General features: G+C 35.2%; 1 protein-coding gene across 7 annotated transcripts in view; it reads right to left on the bottom strand.

Annotated features, from left to right (window-relative positions):
* Positions 1 to 269: 269 nt before the first annotated feature.
* TFEC (transcription factor EC) overlaps positions 270 to 19,956 on the bottom strand; it is a 94,312-nt gene continuing 74,625 nt past the window's right edge. For 5 of the 7 annotated variants that reach the window (XM_085568322.1, XM_085568324.1, XM_085568328.1 and 2 more), the window contains 5 exons: positions 18,963 to 19,077; positions 18,050 to 18,106; positions 14,158 to 14,233; positions 6,059 to 6,206; positions 270 to 5,135 (listed from right to left, as the gene is read on the bottom strand). In XM_085568322.1, the coding sequence (XP_085424448.1) occupies positions 4,755 to 5,135; positions 6,059 to 6,206; positions 14,158 to 14,233; positions 18,050 to 18,106; positions 18,963 to 19,077 (777 nt within the window). In that variant the 3' untranslated portion in view covers positions 270 to 4,754. The remainder of the gene's footprint in view (positions 5,136 to 6,058; positions 6,207 to 14,157; positions 14,234 to 18,049; positions 18,107 to 18,962; positions 19,078 to 19,956) is intronic. The other 2 variants (XM_085568325.1, XM_085568323.1) reach the window with 1 other exon arrangement.

Genomic DNA, 19,956 nt, shown 5'->3' with positions numbered 1-19,956 from the left:
AACATTCTGAAAACACTTTCCATAAATCAAAGCCTTAGCAGCAGGAATAAGCAGATGGCAGGAGACCATATTAAAGAATGTATCAATTATTTTTATTAATGGGATGCTACTGGATCATGATGTATCATAATAGACTAAATGTTTAGCTGTTGTGAAGTATTTTGTCTGTTCGGTATCTCAGATGTTCTTAGTGGATGTTACTAGATTTCCTTTTGGTGATATTTTTGAGGGTCTGGGCAGTGAAGTTTCACAAGGGACATATAAAAAGATGTTTTCATTTCAGTACTTTAATTATATTCATACAATAAACGTAAAATGCCAGCAAGTATAAAACATAATTGTAAAAAGATTGCATATATAGTGCGTAAGAAAGCATATTCTGTCTGCATACAATGACTTAGAAAACAAGATACTATATGGTTAACAATGAAAAATAGCAATTATTATAAAAATATTCTACAGTCTCATAATAGCAACATAAATGCCTTTACTTGTCTAAGAGACTTACCATAATTTTAAATTACAATAATTTTACATCCTCCATTCATATATACAGCTCTATTAAATTCAGAAAGCATTGTAATATCAATGTTCTTATTAAGATTAATCAACTGAATTATATTTAGTAATTTTATTATATAAAGAAATTTTGTTTCTGTTTGTTCAAACTGTTTGCACTTACTGTACCTTTTCACACTATCCATGCTATGCACAATGAAATAATTTTTTTCTTAGTATACCATCTATATCCATGTCATGAATTGAACAGGATGTTACTATTTCAACTCCCTTTCCTTTTGTGTAGTTATCAGTGTGCTGTTTCATGGATTCTGTAGGAATATGCCCACGAGCTTTGAACAGATGCTACTGAAAACAACCAATAACTCCTCATTTAATACACCTTGACAAAAATAGCCAGTTCTTCTACCCCCGGCCTGCTTGAGGTCAAGATCTGTAAGACTTCAAATTGTTTTTAGGCCCAGAGCCATGGGCATATTATGCATCTCTTTCATGAGATTTCACTAAACAGATTTCTGCTGGAAATTACTAAAATTTGTATTTTTCTTGCATCACAACGCAGCCCAATAAAACTTGCATGGACAGCTAAGACATTCTGCTTGACAGAAAATGTCAGGATCTGTCCCTGTAGTTATGAAATCCCTTTCCTCTGCAGAAGCTAGTAGGACTGGGCTTGGCTCTGCCCTAGTCCTCTCAGCTTCACAGCACCATTTCCAAGTCTGTGGTGGAAGAGGGAGTGCTTATTACAGAAAGTCTGGGATGTGACTACCAGCACATGCATCTTCTAAATACCTCAGTAGCATCTATTAATTCCCAGAATGTCCTAGTCTGGTTTTGCAGTCTGTACCACCATTGAATTTCAAGGGTGAACCTGTAGTCCAGGTTATAATTATTAGCTGAAATGCTAATTATGATGACTTCCTACTAGAAAAAAAATGCAATTTTGGTGAAATACCACTGCAAAAGTAAACACCTAGAAGAATTGATGTATTTATTGTTTTGGGAAAGGAAGCTGAGGGTTTTTGTGTGAAGGAAGACAGCCTGAATATGTTTAATGATAGATGCAATACAGTGCCTTGCAAAAAGAGCATTGACTATCTTAAGTTTCTCATGCAAGGACAGAGAAAAATTCTGGTGCTTTAGACTAAAGCAATTGTCAGAAGACTGAAAGTCAACTTTTAAAAATTTAATGGATGCACTACAATGTTTTTTTAGAACAGTGCTTATAAAAGTGATGAAATTGAGGATGTTATTTAAAGTCAGTATAGTTCAGAAGTATGGTCTAACTCACATGTAAAAGTTCAATGGGAAAATCATGTAATACATTCATATTTAATTTCTTTTTCTCCATTATGAGCAATCCACACTGGTGTATTTAAAACTAATGTAGTAGAAACTGCAGTACAAGGACAAATGGCATTTGATATTAACCAAATAGCCCTTCGTTTCATCTGCTGAAATGGACAATACTCGTACTAGGCTAAACAGAATATGGGCATAAAGATTACTTTTAATTCATCATGTTTTGTATTCAGAAGTCAATATTAGAAATTATATTTGACAAAACTATGACAAAGTGGTTTTTCTCTTAATTAATCCAATTAAAATGGTGGTCAGTCCTCTATCCAGTTATCTTTGGTTAATACTTGTTTGTCTTTCTGATATGCTATAAAAGCAAAACAAACAAAAAAAAACCCAAAAAAACCCCAAACAAATAATAAAATCCCCCAAAAAACAAAATTTAAAAGCTAAACCAAAAAAACTCAAACATATAAAAAGACAAACAAAAACACCAAACCAAAACAAAAGAAAATTACCAGAATGCTGTCTGTTGTCGATTTTTTATCCATGAAGTGTGAGTGTATCAAAGCCTCTTCTAATAGTCAGGTCTGTGCTTACAGGTTACCTTACAACCAAGTAGTTTGCACAAACTCATAGAAAACCTTGAGATTCCTAAAATTATAAATATTCTTGTGAAATTGGACATACCATTGTCTTTCACAGCCTATCTGAGTATGATTTTTTATCCAGCTGCTAATTTTCCAGTTATGAAACTATAGTGACACTGCCAGGGTCAGTTGGACCTGGCAGGAGCACAAACACCCTCACAATGACTGTCAGGAGGTCCCAGGTACCAGTATCAAAAGAGGCAATAGTTTCTTACTATTGCTCTGGTTTTGGATAGTATGTTTTTAAAAATTTAAAGTGTTCATGCAAAAAGTAATCCACTTTAATCTCCTCTTACTATTTCCAAACCTGTAACACTTCTGGAGTGAGGCAGGCTCAGCGACAGCAAAATTAATACACACTTTAGAAACATATTTTGAATAATTACAGAACTCCTGTGGTGGTTTCAGCTGGAGTAGAGTTAATTTGCTTCACAGTGACTAGTGTGGGGCTGTATTTTGGATTTGTGCTGGACAGAGATGTTTGTATTGCTGCTGAGCAGGGCTTACACAGCCAAGGGCTTTTCTGCTGTTCATACTGACACACTGGGAAGGAAGCTGGGGGTGTGTGGGAGACTGGGAGGACACACAGCCAGAGCAGGTGACCCTGACTGACCAAGGGATATTCCACACCACACCAAATCATACCCAGTATATAAAGTGGGGGAAGAAGGAGGAAGGGGGGGATGTTCAGAATGATGGCATTTGACAACCCAAATCAGCATTACATGTGATGGGGCTCTATTCTAGAGATGGCTGAACAGCTGCCTGCCCACAGGAAACAGTGAATTAATACCCCATTTTGCCTCACTTGTGTGCACAGCTTTTGCTGTCCCTTTATGTCAACCCAAGACCATTCCAGATTTTACCCTTCCAATTCTCTCCCCGATCACTCTGGCCAGGCAGTGACCAAGTGGCTGCGTGAGGCTTGGTTGCCACCTGGGGTTAAACCATAACTACTCCCTAATGTGACCTTTTGGCTTTGATTGAGGAAGAGCTATGAAGAACCTGTTCCAGATTATTTTCCCATGTTTTAATATTACATTTGGAATGATTGCACTTAATGTTCTTCAGGAATGTACATCACTCTCCAAAATTTCACTGTGTATAGAAGTGAGTTTTCTGAACACACCTCCTAAGAAGCTGGTTATGAGAGGTAGTGAATTTCATCAGTTTCTGAATATTGCCTAGAGTTTTACAGGTCTTCCTTTCAAGTTTTTCTGCAGGGAGTCCAAAGCCAAATATGAAATTAAATTCTTGTTGTTTATAGTGCATGCAATGGGAATCTTGTCATTTTCCTCTACTTCCAAATGGATCAAAAGTGCATGTACAGATAGAATCCCTTTGGAAAAACCTCACTGTGCTGTCAAAGGACACTAAAAGTGTCATCCAGCAGCCCAGTATTATATCTGAATTGCAATTTCTTTCATATAAAAAAGGACACAGTTTGAATATTCTTGGAATAAGTAGCTGACATAGCACTGTCACAAGTAGTGCTTGTTTTAAATTGTGCTAAGTGTAACATGGAGTGTCTGTGCTGTCTTGTATATCCACACAGTCTGCTGCAAGGCTGTGTCTTTTTAAGTCTGAGTTCATTTGAATCACTGTCATTATGTTAGTTTCCATTTTTCTTCTATGTCATTAAAACAGATACTTAAAAGTGTTCTTTTCCTACAAATGAAATTAAAGAAACTAAAGGCATTCCATGGAAAGCTTACTGGATTTTCTCTTTTTAAAGAGAAACCCTCACAGTTTAAACTTCATGCTTGTGTGAAAGCATTACTATCTGATGTTTTTTAGATTTTAAAACCTGTAACATCTCTACAGTTCCCAGCTTAAATAGTTCTCTGTTGTTTCACATTTTGTAGAATTTTTAGTTATAACAAAATAAAGAAATGAGCAAATGACTAAATCTCATATTTGTAGCAGAGAAAGGTGTAAGCAGACTGAAAAGAGTTTGAATACAATTTTGCAACACAGGTATTCCTTTTGTGGTAACCATTTTCATAGGACTGATAAAAGTCAGCAAATGATAGTAAAAATATTCCCAGTGAAGAAAGTTTTATGCAAATGTTGGCTGTGAACAGAGGGTGAATTTGGTGCAGAATGATATGAAATCATGTCCATCTTGTTTTCCTGTAAAGTAAGGGCTGATTGAAACACTTATGTAGTAATTGAATTTTATAGTGTCTCTCCTTAGAGGTGTTTAAAATAAGAGCAAACACCATGTTTACGTTCAACTCAGTCTTTTAACAAGTGTTTAGAGAAAGTGTGAGACCCTTTCTGCTTCTATAAATCATCTCCGTCATCTGTGCTAAAGCTGCTTCTCCTGCTGCTCTCTTTTGATGCAGCTGGAGATGTGGAGGACAAGAGTGGGTCTGTTCCAAATGGTGACACTGTGTCCTCCAATAAAATTTCCTCTAGTCGTTGTTCTTCTTTTAAAGCTGCACTGAAAGACAAATCTGTGAAGTGTGAAAGTGGATCAGAAAAGGCTGTAGATCCGTCGCAGACATCAGAATTTTGTCTATGTACCAGAGTCATTTGTTGAGAGTAGTCTACAGAGTTCTCCTCTGGATAAGACTGTTGCTTGATGACTTGTGCAGCTAAATCAACAGCACTGAGTGAAGACATGACTGGAAGGCCGTGTGCACGTGCCTGGATCTCCAGTTCCTAACATTTCAAACAAAAATAATTAGACAACAATTTTAAATGAGAAAACAGTCTCTTCAGAAGAATTGCAGAAAGTATACAAATCATACACAAAAAATTATTATACGTGTTGCACAGTTGTGAGATTAAATTTTAAAATATTAAATTTTTATCTAAAAAAATTGGAGAAGTGTTTTTATGTCCCTTTCTGTTATTAAGCAACTATTCTACAGGAACAGAAGAAGTAGGACAGCCTCTCTAAAATCATTTGCATATTGATTCCAATGACAATAGCACAAAAATGTTGCAACTTGATAGTTCATTATAAAACTGTTATCCAGAGAAAAAGAAGATTCTTTACTTTATAATGCTTACATTATACAGACATATAAGCAAATCAACATCTGTAAGATGATCGATTTTATGTCTATCTACCTATCTATCCATCCCATTTCCATAGGTGTGTGTCTATATTAAAATCTTGCTTTTCAATCCATGAAGGGTTATATTTTACCTCTTAGTGTCAAAAGCAGATATAACATAAGACATTCTTACCAGGGAGCATAATACATTAAATAGTTTGAAAGGGAAAATTAAAATACTAAAGGGAACTTTGTGACTTTGTAACCAGTATTGATTTTTGGCTGCAGGAATGTACTTATTTCCCTTTTTTTTTTGTCTTTGTTTCTAATACATGCATAATGAAACTGTTTGTACAAATACTTTATTAATTTTCCACTAGTTACTTTATGTAAGGTGTAATTATCAAAGAAATTTCCTAGAAATCTAAAGAATACCTCCTCCCCAATATACACAGAAATAAAAAGGCAAAGTGAATTTATTTTTAATAATCTTAATTTTAGGAAAATTATATAGATTAACAAAATTTAATGGGGGATAAGTACTGAGAAAGCTTTGTAGTTCATGGCAACGCTTATACAAACCTGAATTCGGAGCAGAAGTCTTCTGTTAGCATGCTCTAATTTCTTCTGCCTGTGTTCTAATTCTCTGGCTCTCTGTTGTTCTTTTTGTAGCCACTTGATGTACTCTACCGATGCTTTTAAAATAGTTCCTTTGTTCCAGCGCATATCACTGCAGAATGTAGAGATAACCTTTTCACAATTGTGCATGTCAGCAGAATTCATAAGAACTTACAAAATCTTTTACATTAATATGAAATAATGATTTACATGACTATTATTCACTCTTAGATATTATTGCTTCTGAATGGAAATTTTAATAGAATAGTTAAGAAGCCCTTATATAGTAAAATTAATCCCAGAATGAAAATAAGTGTCAAAAGAAAGTAATAAAGTGACTTTTTGTGGGAGAGCTAAATGCAATATCATGATTCTACCATTACAGTTTTTATATTTTTAGTGAAAATTGCTTTTATTATTAACTCTGAGATTAAAATCTATGTGCAGTATTTCTGCATTAATGAACTAGGAAATATACATTACTGAGGACTTAAGCCTAAATTTTTAAAGATCATTTTGAATATACTACTTCTTTTACCTGACTTACTAATGAGGTTGCTTTTATGCTTGTAGAGAAAAAAATTATCTGTGCTGAATGCCACTCCTCATTGATGACAGACCAGAAAAATCACACTTGCATAACCATAATGACTAGGGAATGACAAAAATCATGTTCAAAAATCTTGAAACAATATAAAATCCAAGTTAAAATCTACAGCTACATGCAGACCCTAATTCAAAATAAAAGCTTTGAAAAAAATTAGATTAAACCTCCCCATCATTCAGGAATATTGTCTTACAAGCTTACAAGCAGCCTCACTAGCAACAAAACACTTGTTCAAATGAAACTGTCCAAAGACTTTCATGTATCCATTTATCAAATTTTAAGTAACATCTTGGAACAAGAATGAATTAATTTTGCTGAAAATGTTTAATTTCTAATACATTTTGGTATTTTATGATATAGGGTGGGTTCACTGCATTAAATATACAGATATATGGGCTTTATCCAAATTATCTACTTCACTACAAAATCACTTAGGCCGAACAGAACGTTGACCAAGATTCTGGTCCCAAACACAACCATGAGAAAGACAAGCTGTTAAAACAAGTAAGAATCTGATGCTGGGAGGGACAAGCATTTTTTCAATAGCCATTCCAAAGACATACATTTACGTGTTGTCTTATATTATGAAGTGAAAAAAATATAAATTATTTGCCCAGCAATTATCACTTTCCCTTATTCATAGAATCACAGAATATGCTGAGTTGGAAGGATCCGTCAGGATTAGTGAGTCCAACTCCTGGCCTTGCACAGGACACCTCAAGAGTCACACTATGTGCCTGAGAGCATTGTCCAAACACTTCTTGAACTCTGCCATGCATGGTGCTATGAACACTTCCCTGGAGAAACTGTTTCCAGTGCTCAACTACCCACTGGGTGAAAAACTTTTCCTGAGATCCAACCTAAACCTCCACTAACTTAGCCTCATGTCATTTCCTTGAGTCCTGTTACTGCTCACCAGAGTGAAGAGACTGGTACTTGCCCCTCCATTTCCCCTCATGAGGCTAAGCACCCTTAGAGATTTCTGAAGTTATTTTTCTTCTGAATATATAGTGCATAAGATAGGCAGGTACAGGATTTAGGAACCCAGACCATCCAGATTTTCCAAATGCTTTACTACAGAAAAAACTTATGGAGCTGATAACTTTAAGACACTAAGAATACACAAAATTATTTGTGATAAAATATCACAGTGTTAACTGTGCCATATAATTCAGGTAATTTGCTAGAGATTTGGGAGTAACATTCTTTTCAGTGCAAGAGTGCTCAAATTCAAGTCAGTTATCTCTGGACCACACAAACTGTGAGGCTCCTGTATACAGGGACTTCCATCCTCTCAGTGCTGCAGGCCAGATTTAGACATTGCCTCTAGCTTTTTTAACTAGAGCAGAGGTGAGACTGGGAGCCAAAAGCAGAATACCCCTCCCCCATTATGGCTGAATCATCTCTTGGCATAGAATCATCTCCTCTGCCTTCTTCCTGTCCCTGTACCTCTTGAGCAGGTAGGTGGACAGAATTTCTTGCCAGCATCCCATGGGCTCCCTCCTAGGAGAGGACTTTCTCCTCTCAAATGGCTTACCTATATTCAAACTGTAAAGGTTAAGGAAGCTTTTAGTATGCACATTTTCTGGACAATCTTTGACTGCTGTCACCATGTCACAGTTTCATTTTCTTCGCAGCTCTTTGGAAAGTTAGGTAAAATACTGAGAGGTCCCTGTTTATGACTAAATTGTAGTGGAGTTTGAAAGGCAATAAATACAGTGTCTGTCTGTCTATGCCAGACCACTCATGAATAAAGAAGCTAAATATAATAAATAAAGATAGCAGGACAAGACCTTTTGAAACAGGGATTCTCCTCTCCCATCTAAGATATGAGCTATATATGCTATATGGAGGAACACAATCTGCCTTGACAAGGACATTAGTCTCTAATAAATACTAGAAACAAAACTAAGACAGGTTTGAACTGATGGTCTGAACCTCAAGATATAGTACTATGAAACTAGAAATAAATCCATAGCTGGAAAAATTGAAATAATTGAGAAAATGTAACAGCAGCAGAAAAATTTGAATATATCACATATTTAGAAAATATTTCATAGTGTCATCACAAAAAAATTCATGTCAGTTATAAAATTTTATGAATTCAAAATCAGAAAAAATACTTTTGTTGATTTTTATGATTGACATATGAATAAATCATATATTCATGACTGTATTTGGAATATGAAATTCATTCCTGTTACACTTAATATCATCTCATGATATGGCTTACTTTTAGTTCATGTTTCCTTGATAGTTTTAGTTTTTATTTCTATGGTAATTTTTTTTCATAGTTTTAAATAAATCTTCATTGAAAGACTAATAGATTCAAATTGCCAGAGAGATGGACCTGGTCAGCTTTTGTATGAGATATATATGGATAGATAGCTCTTGTGGTAATATTTACAGATCTGAGAGGCAAAACTGTAATGGAAATAGGATAAAAATGCAGTGGTTACTATTGTTATTTAAGAGACTGCTCTTTAACCTATGTACACGTGTGTATGTGTCTGTGCATGTGTGCCTACCCCACATATGGTTTTACATCACTTCTCATATGTACATATACTGGTTGGTGTCTTATTAAATGAAGAATATTGAAGCTGAACCTTCCAGTGTGTGAAGGTAACACAGCAAAGGAACAGCTGGTGACTTTAGAAGTCAACATGAATTTCAGTTCATGTGCCTCTTTACCAGGATCTAAGGAAAATCCTGAAGGTGTCTGTGCTGATTATCACAGGCACTCTTCATTCATTGTAGCCCAGAACTCCACATAGCAGTGACAGGACAGAGCTGCAGAGCAGCACAGGCTCTATGCACACATGCAGGGCTGGAAAAGCAACAATGCAACTGGTGAGGAAAAAGGCAAATTTGGGCTGGTAAAGGTGAGATTCCTGCATACCAATAATCTGAAGTGCATCTAGCTCTACATACCAGACAGGCAAGCAGATTCATCTTTGATGGGGAAAGAAAAAACAACTGAACATTTGAAAATGGATTGACTCAAAGAACAAGTGCATAAGAAGAATTCAGAAATTTTCTGATCAGTTATTTGGTTTCTGCTATTTCCCTGAAAACAATGAATTCTAAATTGGGTGAAAACAAAACTACTTGAAAAGTTATAAATTATAGGAAATTGTAGGTTTTGCTTTTTATAGATTTGTAGATTGCACTTAAGAGATAAAAACTGAAACAAAAAGTCCTACAAACACATTTTTAGAACCTTCAAAAATTGAGGAATCACTAGCAGATGTTACTCATTTAATTGGAAGCTTCTGTATGAAAACAGACAAAATACTTGCATTTTTAACTGTTTTGATTCTAAAATCTTAGCTGTAGACCTACTGATCTTCAGATATGGCAGGAATTCTTCTCTTCATTTTGATCTTTTGGTCCTATTAATTTGCTTTGATCTGGATTTTTTTGGTTTTTCGGGTTTTTTGGGGGTTTTTTTGGGCACTTGTTTTTCTTATACATGATTTTTATTAAATGCATGCATGGCACCATCTTGTAAATACTGAAATACATGGGAAATTTTACATCCAAGCCAAGTCTTTTGAGAGCAGTAAAATGTTTTGCCAGTCTGGTCATCAGAAATGGCCTCTGCAAAGGAGGATTGCTTCTTTTTTCCTGTGTGTCCATGTGGCAGAGTAATTTGAAGTTTCTAGCAATCCACAGATGTACTAGTGAGTTTAATTAACAGAAACTTATCAAAAATAACAAGATTTTTATGGAAATTTTTTTAAAAAGGTAAAAAATACATTATGTTTTATTAATCTCTGAATCCTGTCTCCTCTTAACTTTATCATTCGAATCTATCTGCAAAACTCAAGTGCCAGAATAAAACATGTAACTCTCACCAAGTAGAGTTTTCTATATTGGAGAAATGAAACATGGAAAAAAGACTGATCTTCAACTCATTTTCATTAATTTAGCTTTGTTGAAGTCAAAGGAGCTTCACTAGTTTACAGAAGCTGTAGGAAGGATGGGAGCATGTGGTCATCTAAGTTAGCACTAATTAATTAAAAGCAGTATTTGAGACAGTGTGATAGTTACAGAGTTTGCCAGACACAGGCCTGTTCCTAATAACAAATACATCTGCAAAGTTGAAACTGTGTTTGCAGAACATTTCTTTCCCTGTTTCGGAGAAATTTACTTTAAACTAAAGAAATTTGCTCAAAGTACTTGGAAGGACTTTGTACTTGTTTTGAGGACTTGCACAGTTGCAAAGTGTTTTATTCTCAAAGAGGCAGCAAGTTTCCACTTTATAACAGGATGAGTATACACAAGCTTTTCCTTTGCAAGAAAGGTGCCTGTGCTGGCTGCTAGAGGGTTTGTCCACAGACATCTCAGGGGTCAGGTACAGGTAGATGCAGAGAGCAGAAAGGAAAGCCACTGCTTCTGCCCAATAGTCTGAAGTGTTCTCAGCAGTTCTCTTAACATTCTAGTTCTGTAACATTACTAGAATTCTTTTTTCTCATTTAGCTTTCTGGCAATTTAAGTCTGACTACCATTGAGCTGTTCTTGTGTAGGCACTGCCAGACTCTATCACAAAAAGGAATCCTGTTAACCACCTAAAAGTTGGATTCTGAAAGGCTGAACACAAATAGAAAGGCAGGTATAATTAAAGGAGCAGGTTATGAGTTTTCCAGCAAAATATGACTGAGTATTTCTGTCATTTTTAAATTCTATTTTTGAATTTCGTTCTTTAAAACTGATTTGCATTTCTGAATCATCTAGCACTTGGCTATCTAAGCATTGAAAGTTAGACAAAAGAGTCACAGTTCTTTGTAACTTACACTTATCTTCATTTTCTAATGCTGATGAAGTGAACTTAAAATACCTATTCATTTATGTAATGTAATCCACACTTTTCATCATTAAATTAGTGAAAAAATTAAAAAGTGGAAAGAATAGGGCTTTAATCCAGTCAAAAGAAAGTCCCTGCAGAAGCTCTGCAGGAGCCAAACAAGTTCACTACATAACCAACAAAACCAAAGTGAAATAAAAACCCCACACAGTACTTCTAAGAAATATAAATCACAAAAGATTTCCAAATGGCAAAATAATGTCCTTTTCTGTTTCTGATTCTGAATGTAATCTACATGAAGCAAGCCATCTGGGACAGGCATGCTAACCACAATGGCTTATTTATAGTAGTATTTTCTCTTCAGTGCAGAGACTGATTTTCTTCACTGTCATTAGTCTAAGCATCAGTAAGATTCCTCCTTTTACAGCTAGTTTTCCACTATAAGAAGAATCTTCTAAAATCAATATAAGGCAAAATGTTATGTGTGATAAAATGTTACAGATAAAGTATTGTAAGCCATGATAAATCTCTTTCTTTCAAAGAAGAGGGGGCAGACTGAGGCACAGTAAGGTGTTGTTAAGTAAAAAGCAAGAACTGAAAGAGCGAATAAGGATGCTGAGTTGTGATTTGGCAAAACAAGATCATACCAAAAGGTAATAATAATTTTGATCTGTTCAGCCAAAAAAAAAAAAAAAAAAAAAAAAAAAAATTAAAATTAATCTATTTCTGCCTAAAAATACAAATACAAAAAATGTGCTTACACTTCTTTGAATTAATTTATCCTTGCCCTAAGCTATAGCAAAATTGTGTTGGAAGCTGGTTTTTCAAAAGCCCTGCACATTTTAATGCCTTTTTTTCTTAGCACCAACTTAAGCTTTTCAGTAGGCCTGCTTTCCAAAGGAGTACTGATTATCAGCCTTTTGAAGACAGCAGTCTTCAGAATGTGAGATACTTCAGTTCACCTTGTGCTTTTGTAAACATAAACCACTCTGGCTCTGGTCACACTGCTGAATTCAGTCATGGGTTTGCAAACAAAAACAAAATAAGGCAATGATTTCAGAATCTATACCTAAAACTTTTTCATCAGGCAACAACACCAAAAACTGAGGGTGAAGCCCCTCATCCACTTACTGGAGCAAAACTGCAGGTCCAGATAAATCATTTTAAGAATAGCTTAAATGATTACTCTAGATATTAATGTTTTGATTAAGTTCACAAAGTCAACTTGAATCCAGACCAAAACATGTAAGTGAAACACCCTTACAGGCAATCAAAAAGTGCAACTGGAATTTGTACCCCATGCCCATCTCTAATTGCAGTATAACCAGTTTCTATTTTTGCTTTATAGCTGCAAACCAACAGTGCCATCCACTGTTTTTCTGAGAAATCTTTCAATTACTTGCCCAAATGATATTGAATACTGAAAGATGCACCAGCAAAATTAAAACACTTCTATAAGTTTCTGCTTGCAATGGATCACAAAACTTTGTTTAGGTCCTTAAAGTGCTCTTTAATTCAGCTTTAACACCTAATTCCATATTAGTAATAAAAAAAACATGCCCATTTATCCAATCTTTGGTGGATGCTACAGAAGGAGCTGAGTTTGTGAATTCTCTAAAATGGATGAAGTATGCTAACTTTCTCTCTGGTAGCTTCATTTCATATAAAGCCAAAATTCTACTTGTGTAAGTCTCACACAGCTTTGTATTCTGGCAGAAATCCTTAATGTAATCAAAAGTTTCTCAGTCCTAAAATTAAAAAAGCTGAAATATCAATAGATGTTTTCATTTGAAGTATCACACACATCTGTATTTACATGTAAATTATAAAGACAAAATCTGTATAATCAATTTTATGCAAGTTACAATCATGCTGGTGCATTGTCTTAAGTCTTCCCTGAGTGACAAGAGAAATCTAAGGCTAAAGTTCTGAATTAAAAATCACTCTGAATTGTTATTGTTAATCCTGCAATGGGCTTTTCTCCAAGACAGCTTTTTTCATGTTGACGACAAATATAAGCTTTAAGGGAATGCACATAGAGTTCAAGCAATATGCATTTTGTGTTTCTGTAAGTATATGCATTAGTATAAAATGATATTATTATAGTAATTATAGCAATTATTACTTTTATCCTTGCATTTTAGGACTGGTTCCTTCCCTGCAGTGAGTTGAGCACTTTTGAATAAAATGCTCAGTCTACTGACTCTTAAATTGATTTTTTTTCTCTTAGTCAGAGGGCAGACAATGACAACATAAATTTTGTGTTATCCCACTAGAGGGCCATGGCAAAAGCTGAAAGCACCACTACTTCCTTCTCCAGAGACACCATACAATTGTGCTCAGGAACAGAGAGATGGACTTTCTGTTGTTTGGCTTTTATTTTGTTTGTTTGTTTTCCCTTTAAGTGTCAGTTTCTCTTAAATACCCTGAAATTGCTTTCGTATTATTATGCTCTCACATAGATTTTTCAACAGGCACGAAAAATCTGTTAAAGGTTTGTTACTTCAACAGCCTGATCTGAGCGAGTGACCTGGTATGGAAGATTTTGTATCCCATTTCTCAATCCTGTAGCCAATGTACACAACTGTCTCTTTTCTTCTGTATTAATACTATAAACATTATTATAGGAAAGACAGTTGAACTCACGGATCATTAGACTTGGGGATGAGTGTGCCAAGCTCCTTGATTCGGTAATTAATATTATACCTTCTTCTTCTCTCAACTGTTAAAAAGAAACAGTTACTATTTTATGGTGAAATATTTTTGGAGAAATTACACATAAAATATTTTAATTAGTTAAAAAAATGTTAGTTAATATACAGAAAAAAATATTTCTCAAATAGCAGTCCCAACATGAGCTCCTACCTCTCTCTGACTTACTCTCAGGACAAGCTCTATCATTAATCTTACCTTAACTACAGTATTTTCCCCCATTTACAATTAGATTAATAGAAAATTAAATTGTCATATATTGTCTAAATGTGAGCTAACATTTCTTTTTTCCTGACATTCATATATTCTTTCTCCACCATGCTCCCATGGAACAAAGATTTCAGCTTAGTGGAGTCTTGTTGTTGACTCCAACGGGGATACAAGACAATTCACACAGCAATTGATATTTTGGCAGAACTGTTACAAATCACAAGGTAACAGCTTCACTATCCCTTATTTACTATTACCAGCATTTAAACCCACAGATAGTACACAAATACAACCCCACCCCCTCACTGAAATAGCGCAAGATTATGTCCCAAAACCACATCACCCCTGTACATCTGTTTCCTTTGGTGATGGACAGCACAAAAAATACTTATGATAATTTTTAAAATATAGAGAAAATGAAAAAAACCCACCATGGTTTAGACTATGAAATATATTTTTTGGATTTAAATTTATGCTTCTCCTATGACAAGTGATGTAGGGTATCTTGGTTCACTTTGTAGTTTATTTAGAAGAAAAAAGAGAAAATAAATCTCTTAAAATTAATACCCTGTGTGCTCTCAGTTCACATTACCAGCATTGTACTGGTATCCAGGCTGATTTTTCCTTCAGAAAATTCATATTTTTCTAGTGGAGAGGTCCAGAGAACATCTCATTGTTTTGGGGAATTACTTGTATATAATTTTGGCACAGAAAGTGTATTCAGTGAGAATGTAGTCCCATTACGGTACTGCTGGGTGTCAGAGACCAGCAGTCTCTACTGCTGTTCTACTGGTATGAGCTCACACTTTGTCCACTGCCTCCACTTTAACTCAATCCAAAACTCAGTAAACAAGCAGGATTCAGCTTTTCTCCATCACTATCATCACACTGAGCTCTTTCTCTTGTTTGCATCTTGGAAGATCTTACCTTGGGCTCAATATGCCAATGCCACTGTACTCTGTCAGACCAGCCCTGGCCAGCCTAGAACATGGGCAGAATGGATACATGCTCCATGTTAGGAGATGTGCACTTTAAGTCTAATGGCCTAATTCGGAATATAAATACAAAAAGCCCAGTAGAGCTAAGTTATAAGTGCTCAGCCAGGGGCATCTAGTGGGTCTTCCAGGGCTGACTTCAATCTTCTTGTAGTCATATGAGCATGTCACTTTTTAGTCTAAGCCCCACCACCTGGATCACTTTTAGTCCTCCTCTTCCTGTATATAAAAAGGTTGCTTCCTGTCTGTGTGAGGCTCCTAGGTTTGTGCAGCAGTCAGGTATCTCCTCCCTAGCAGATTCAAGCTCCAGGAACAACCTGAGTGTTATTATTTACTCTGATGAAGTACTCTACCTTGGTGGGATGCATTATCTTGTCTTGCTTTCTATAAAAACAGGAATTTCACTTAACAAATTAAAATCATCTCAGGTTTTTTGGTGATGATTCACATATTCAGAAGACAGGGTTATAATCCTCCTGAGTGTACTGTTTAGTGAACTCCTGCATGAGATTGGAATGAATGTGCTGGATCTTGTAGGAGAGCCCAGTGTACAAAAACACAAAGCAACTGAAAAATTTAAAATATATATTTCAGTTGTGTTGGCAAGCAAAATTGAAGAATGTGCTTTAATTATACTATACATATTGTCCTATGGCACAATATTTACACAGTGGAAAACACTGTAAGATAGTCATCAAAAAGTAGTCAACTAAGCATCAGCTATAAAACAAGGCAAGGAAAAAAATGTCCTTACAAGTGAAATTGCAGAATTCCTTTTTCTTTTTATTTTTGCATTTTTTCATTAAAATAAACTTCCAGTGGTTGTGTCTATAAGTTAGGAGGGAGATTTTTAAGCTTGGAAATGTTGCAATAGAACGTTCCTGATGTGTGTCTGTAACCTTTCCAGAGATATCCTGAGTAATTAGTAATATTTCAAGAATCAAATTATACATAGGCCAAATCAGAAAATTCTTTTTCAAACTACATGGACAAGATTATAATATAACATTCTTTGTTTGGAAGCAAAAAACCCCAAAGTTAAGAAACATTAAGTGTTGTTTTAAACTCTGTCTGTTACATGAAGGGGTTCCACTTCTTAAATCAAAATCACTTTTCATGGTTTCATGCAATATACAGTCTTTCAAAAGGAACTTTTTTCCAATGTCTTTATTACTCCTTGTTATGAGAGTGTACAGGAACATTTCTGTGAAATGTAGGCCTGAAAATGGAAAGTTTGTATAATTCCAATCAACTTTCAAAAACTGATTTTTCAGACCATCACTAAGAAACCTGATGCCCATAAAAGAGTAAATCACACTGATAAAGCCTTTATATGCAATCCATTATTATGTCCAAGCCTTTAGATAGTAGAGCTATGTCCAGAGAGCCTTTGAGCTCTGCAGCATACACCTGGAGCCAAGCCAAAACAGGTGCTGCCTGTCTTCAGTAGCCTTCAGTTTAGTTGCCAGTGGTGAGGGAAAGTTCTCAGACATTTCTTCTGTGATCAGAAAGGACCATGATAAGCCAAAGCAAACAATGGAGACAATAGTAAGACCTGGCATCCCTGATGTAGCTATGATGAGCCTCCCTTGAACTCCAGATAATTCCTAGCCATCCCCTTTCTTAGTCCAGCAAAACTCCCCGTTTCTGCCCTAACAAGACAGACAGCAGCTCCTTTGGCATTTCAGAGATTACATGCTAGCAATACATCTAAAAATCTTCATGGTCTGCCTGTAACCCACAGAAAAATTACAGACTGATATAAGGATGCCTTCTGGAAATTCCTAAGTAGCAGAATATTATCCACAGAGATTGCTAGCTCACTGTGACAGTGGATGTATACTTTCAGGTACGTAATTTCATGCAAGTAAAGCCATAAATCCCTCTTTGTTTATTGGAAATCAAATAGCCAGAGAAACAAGACAGAAGTAAAAGAATAAATTCTTCTAAGAATTCTAATAATTCTTCTGTTCTAAGACTGTTCCTCTAAAACCAATATGCCTAGCATCTGTACATATCTGCATTGTTATACACATAGAAAGCAGAAGTGTACCCCAGATGACTGGGGTTATGGGGCTTGTGTGGCAGAGTCAGAACAGTGGTGAGTCTCACAAAGTCCTGCACTGATCTCCTTGGGTGACATACAATTTCAATAACTTTAAGAGCTTAGCAACCACTTAGAAATTGTCTGATGCAAATTTTTTCCTACCCCATTACCCATAAAGAGACACAGCCTTTTGCTTTGATGCTTCAGTAAATAAAGTGTGAAGGCTGGATTTTCACTGTTGTTTTCCTAATAACCTGTGTCCTTTCTTGTCTGCTTTGCACTATAATTCTTAGAGAAAGCATCCAGTAAAGTGTGCTACTGTGAAAAAATAATAGCAGGAGATTATATGTAAATAAATTAATTGCAATATGCAAAGTCTTTTGAAAGACAAAAGTCAGAGACAAAATTAATTTCATGAAAGAAAGATTTATGGTCAGTTGTTTTTGCAGTCTGACTTCAGCTTGATAAGCCTGCTGAGATGCTGGTCTAGAAGGAGATGTGGTAGCTAATGTATAATGGTTTTGCATTCTCCATACATTCTATTCAATGGGATGGAAGATGAACATATACTTACTGAGATTGTGGTTATCCTTTTTTTGTCTCTCCTTTGCCATTGCTCTTGTATCTGCTTCTGACAGAAAGTAACATTTATTAAAATAGTCCTTAAGATGCAATCCCAGTACTTCTTTCATCTTTTGAAAATGGCCTCTTGTCACAAAGACCAGACTTCCAGTCCTTTTATTGCATTCCTTTTTGTATTATTAAAAAAGATCATAGGCAAATCTTTATTCTACCAGTACTAAATTTTGAGCAAGTTTGGCAGGTTGCTTACCATTTTTATGGCATTTTTTTAAATTTAAGAATGTAGAAATGCTGTGGAGGGATATTTTTCTCCAATTTCCTGTATTTTACATCAGGATACAACTTACAATACACTAAGATGCATATGGATTTTCTATATACCATAATTCAAGAGTTAATCAGATTTGTAAGATATTGAGTAAACTCACTGTTTCCTCTGAGTGATATTAATAAACTGTAGATGATTTTTAGCATTCTTTGGTTTAATTAAACATAACTTTTAAAGTTTCTAATCCACTAGTATAGCTTTACCTTGAATAGCATTATTGTAAAGTTTTAAAAGAACTATTTGTTCTACCCTGGAACAAATTTAATGGGTGATAATTTATTTATATTGTTAGTCAGAAGCCAACATGTGGAAGAATATACTGTTTTCTAAAACATCAAGGTTTTTTAGAAGCACAATGATCTTAAAAACAGGAGGCAAACATGGTTTCTGAATTCCTAAAGAGAGGAACAGAAAGAAAACATTTCTCCTTGATCTTTGTTCTTTTCAATAAATGAAATAACAAACTGAAATTTTTCAGGAATTTAATTATGGATATATTTTTAATGGAGAAATTAAACTTTTAAGACACACACCATCACTTATGCAGTTATATACTAAAATCTCAGAGTTCTTTTACCTGTAAGTTCCCTTTTTACTGGTAGATTAGCTGGGCAAGAAGCATTTGTGAGACCCATATTAGCTGGTGCCATTCCCTGGTCACTGTTATATATATCCAAAATGCTGCTAGATAGCTTGAGGGGTAGGGAAGGAAAGAAGAATAAGAAAAAAAAATTAAAATAAGAAAAAGACTTAAAAGATTTTTTAAAAACCAAATGCATTCAAGGAGAAAATATATTTGTATATGAGTCAGGTTTTTTTAGAAGGAGTACATGTACATATATCTAAAAGAAAGGTTTCTTGTTACCCAATATTAACTAAAACTGAAAGTAAAGTCACTGTCATTTTTCTATAGGTGCCATTTTTGTGGGCTTCAGATCTACAGTGATGGCAAGATATGAGCCACGGTGTCTGTTTTTCAATTGCTTCCAAACAGTATTTTTTAAATCCAATGTTGCCATGTCTGCACGTCAAATATGCATTAGGTTGTAAGTCAACTTTACCATGCTGATTTTGACCATACTCCCTAGTATGATTTTTTTAACCATGACTCTAAACTCTGAATTGGTACTTCATACAGGGCCTGGTCTAGCAATATATTCAGGGACCTAGTTACATATTGTAGTTGGGTTTTTTTTGGAATCCACTCAAGGATTTAGAAACTGAGTTTGGCCACATGGTCATGATAACAGAAAATAAATCCAAAAGTAAACAAAAGAAAAACACCAAAAACTTAAACAGGATTACAAAGTGGGTGAAAAAAATGTGCATACAACCATTGACTTGAGATAGTAAAGCATGAAAGGAAATTAGGAGTTATTTAAGAAAATTGCTTTTCATAGACAAGAAATGTGTTGTTACAGATTTGCCCATCAGCTATGGATCTTGAAACAACCTTGAATTTTCCAGGCAGGTCATCAAGACACAAACCATATGTCTGCTGGGAACCAGCTTTTTTCAGACTCTTGTAATTTTTCTTTTTGTAAAGATTGTGAGCTTCATCACAAATTACT

The sequence above is a fragment of the Lonchura striata genome, chromosome 1A (assembly GCF_050655825.1).
Source record: "Lonchura striata isolate lonStrDom1 chromosome 1A, ASM5065582v1, whole genome shotgun sequence".
Lineage (NCBI taxonomy): Eukaryota > Metazoa > Chordata > Aves > Passeriformes > Estrildidae > Lonchura > Lonchura striata.
Note: the sequence above shows the minus strand (reverse complement) of the source record. Positions and strands in the feature narration are given on the sequence as shown.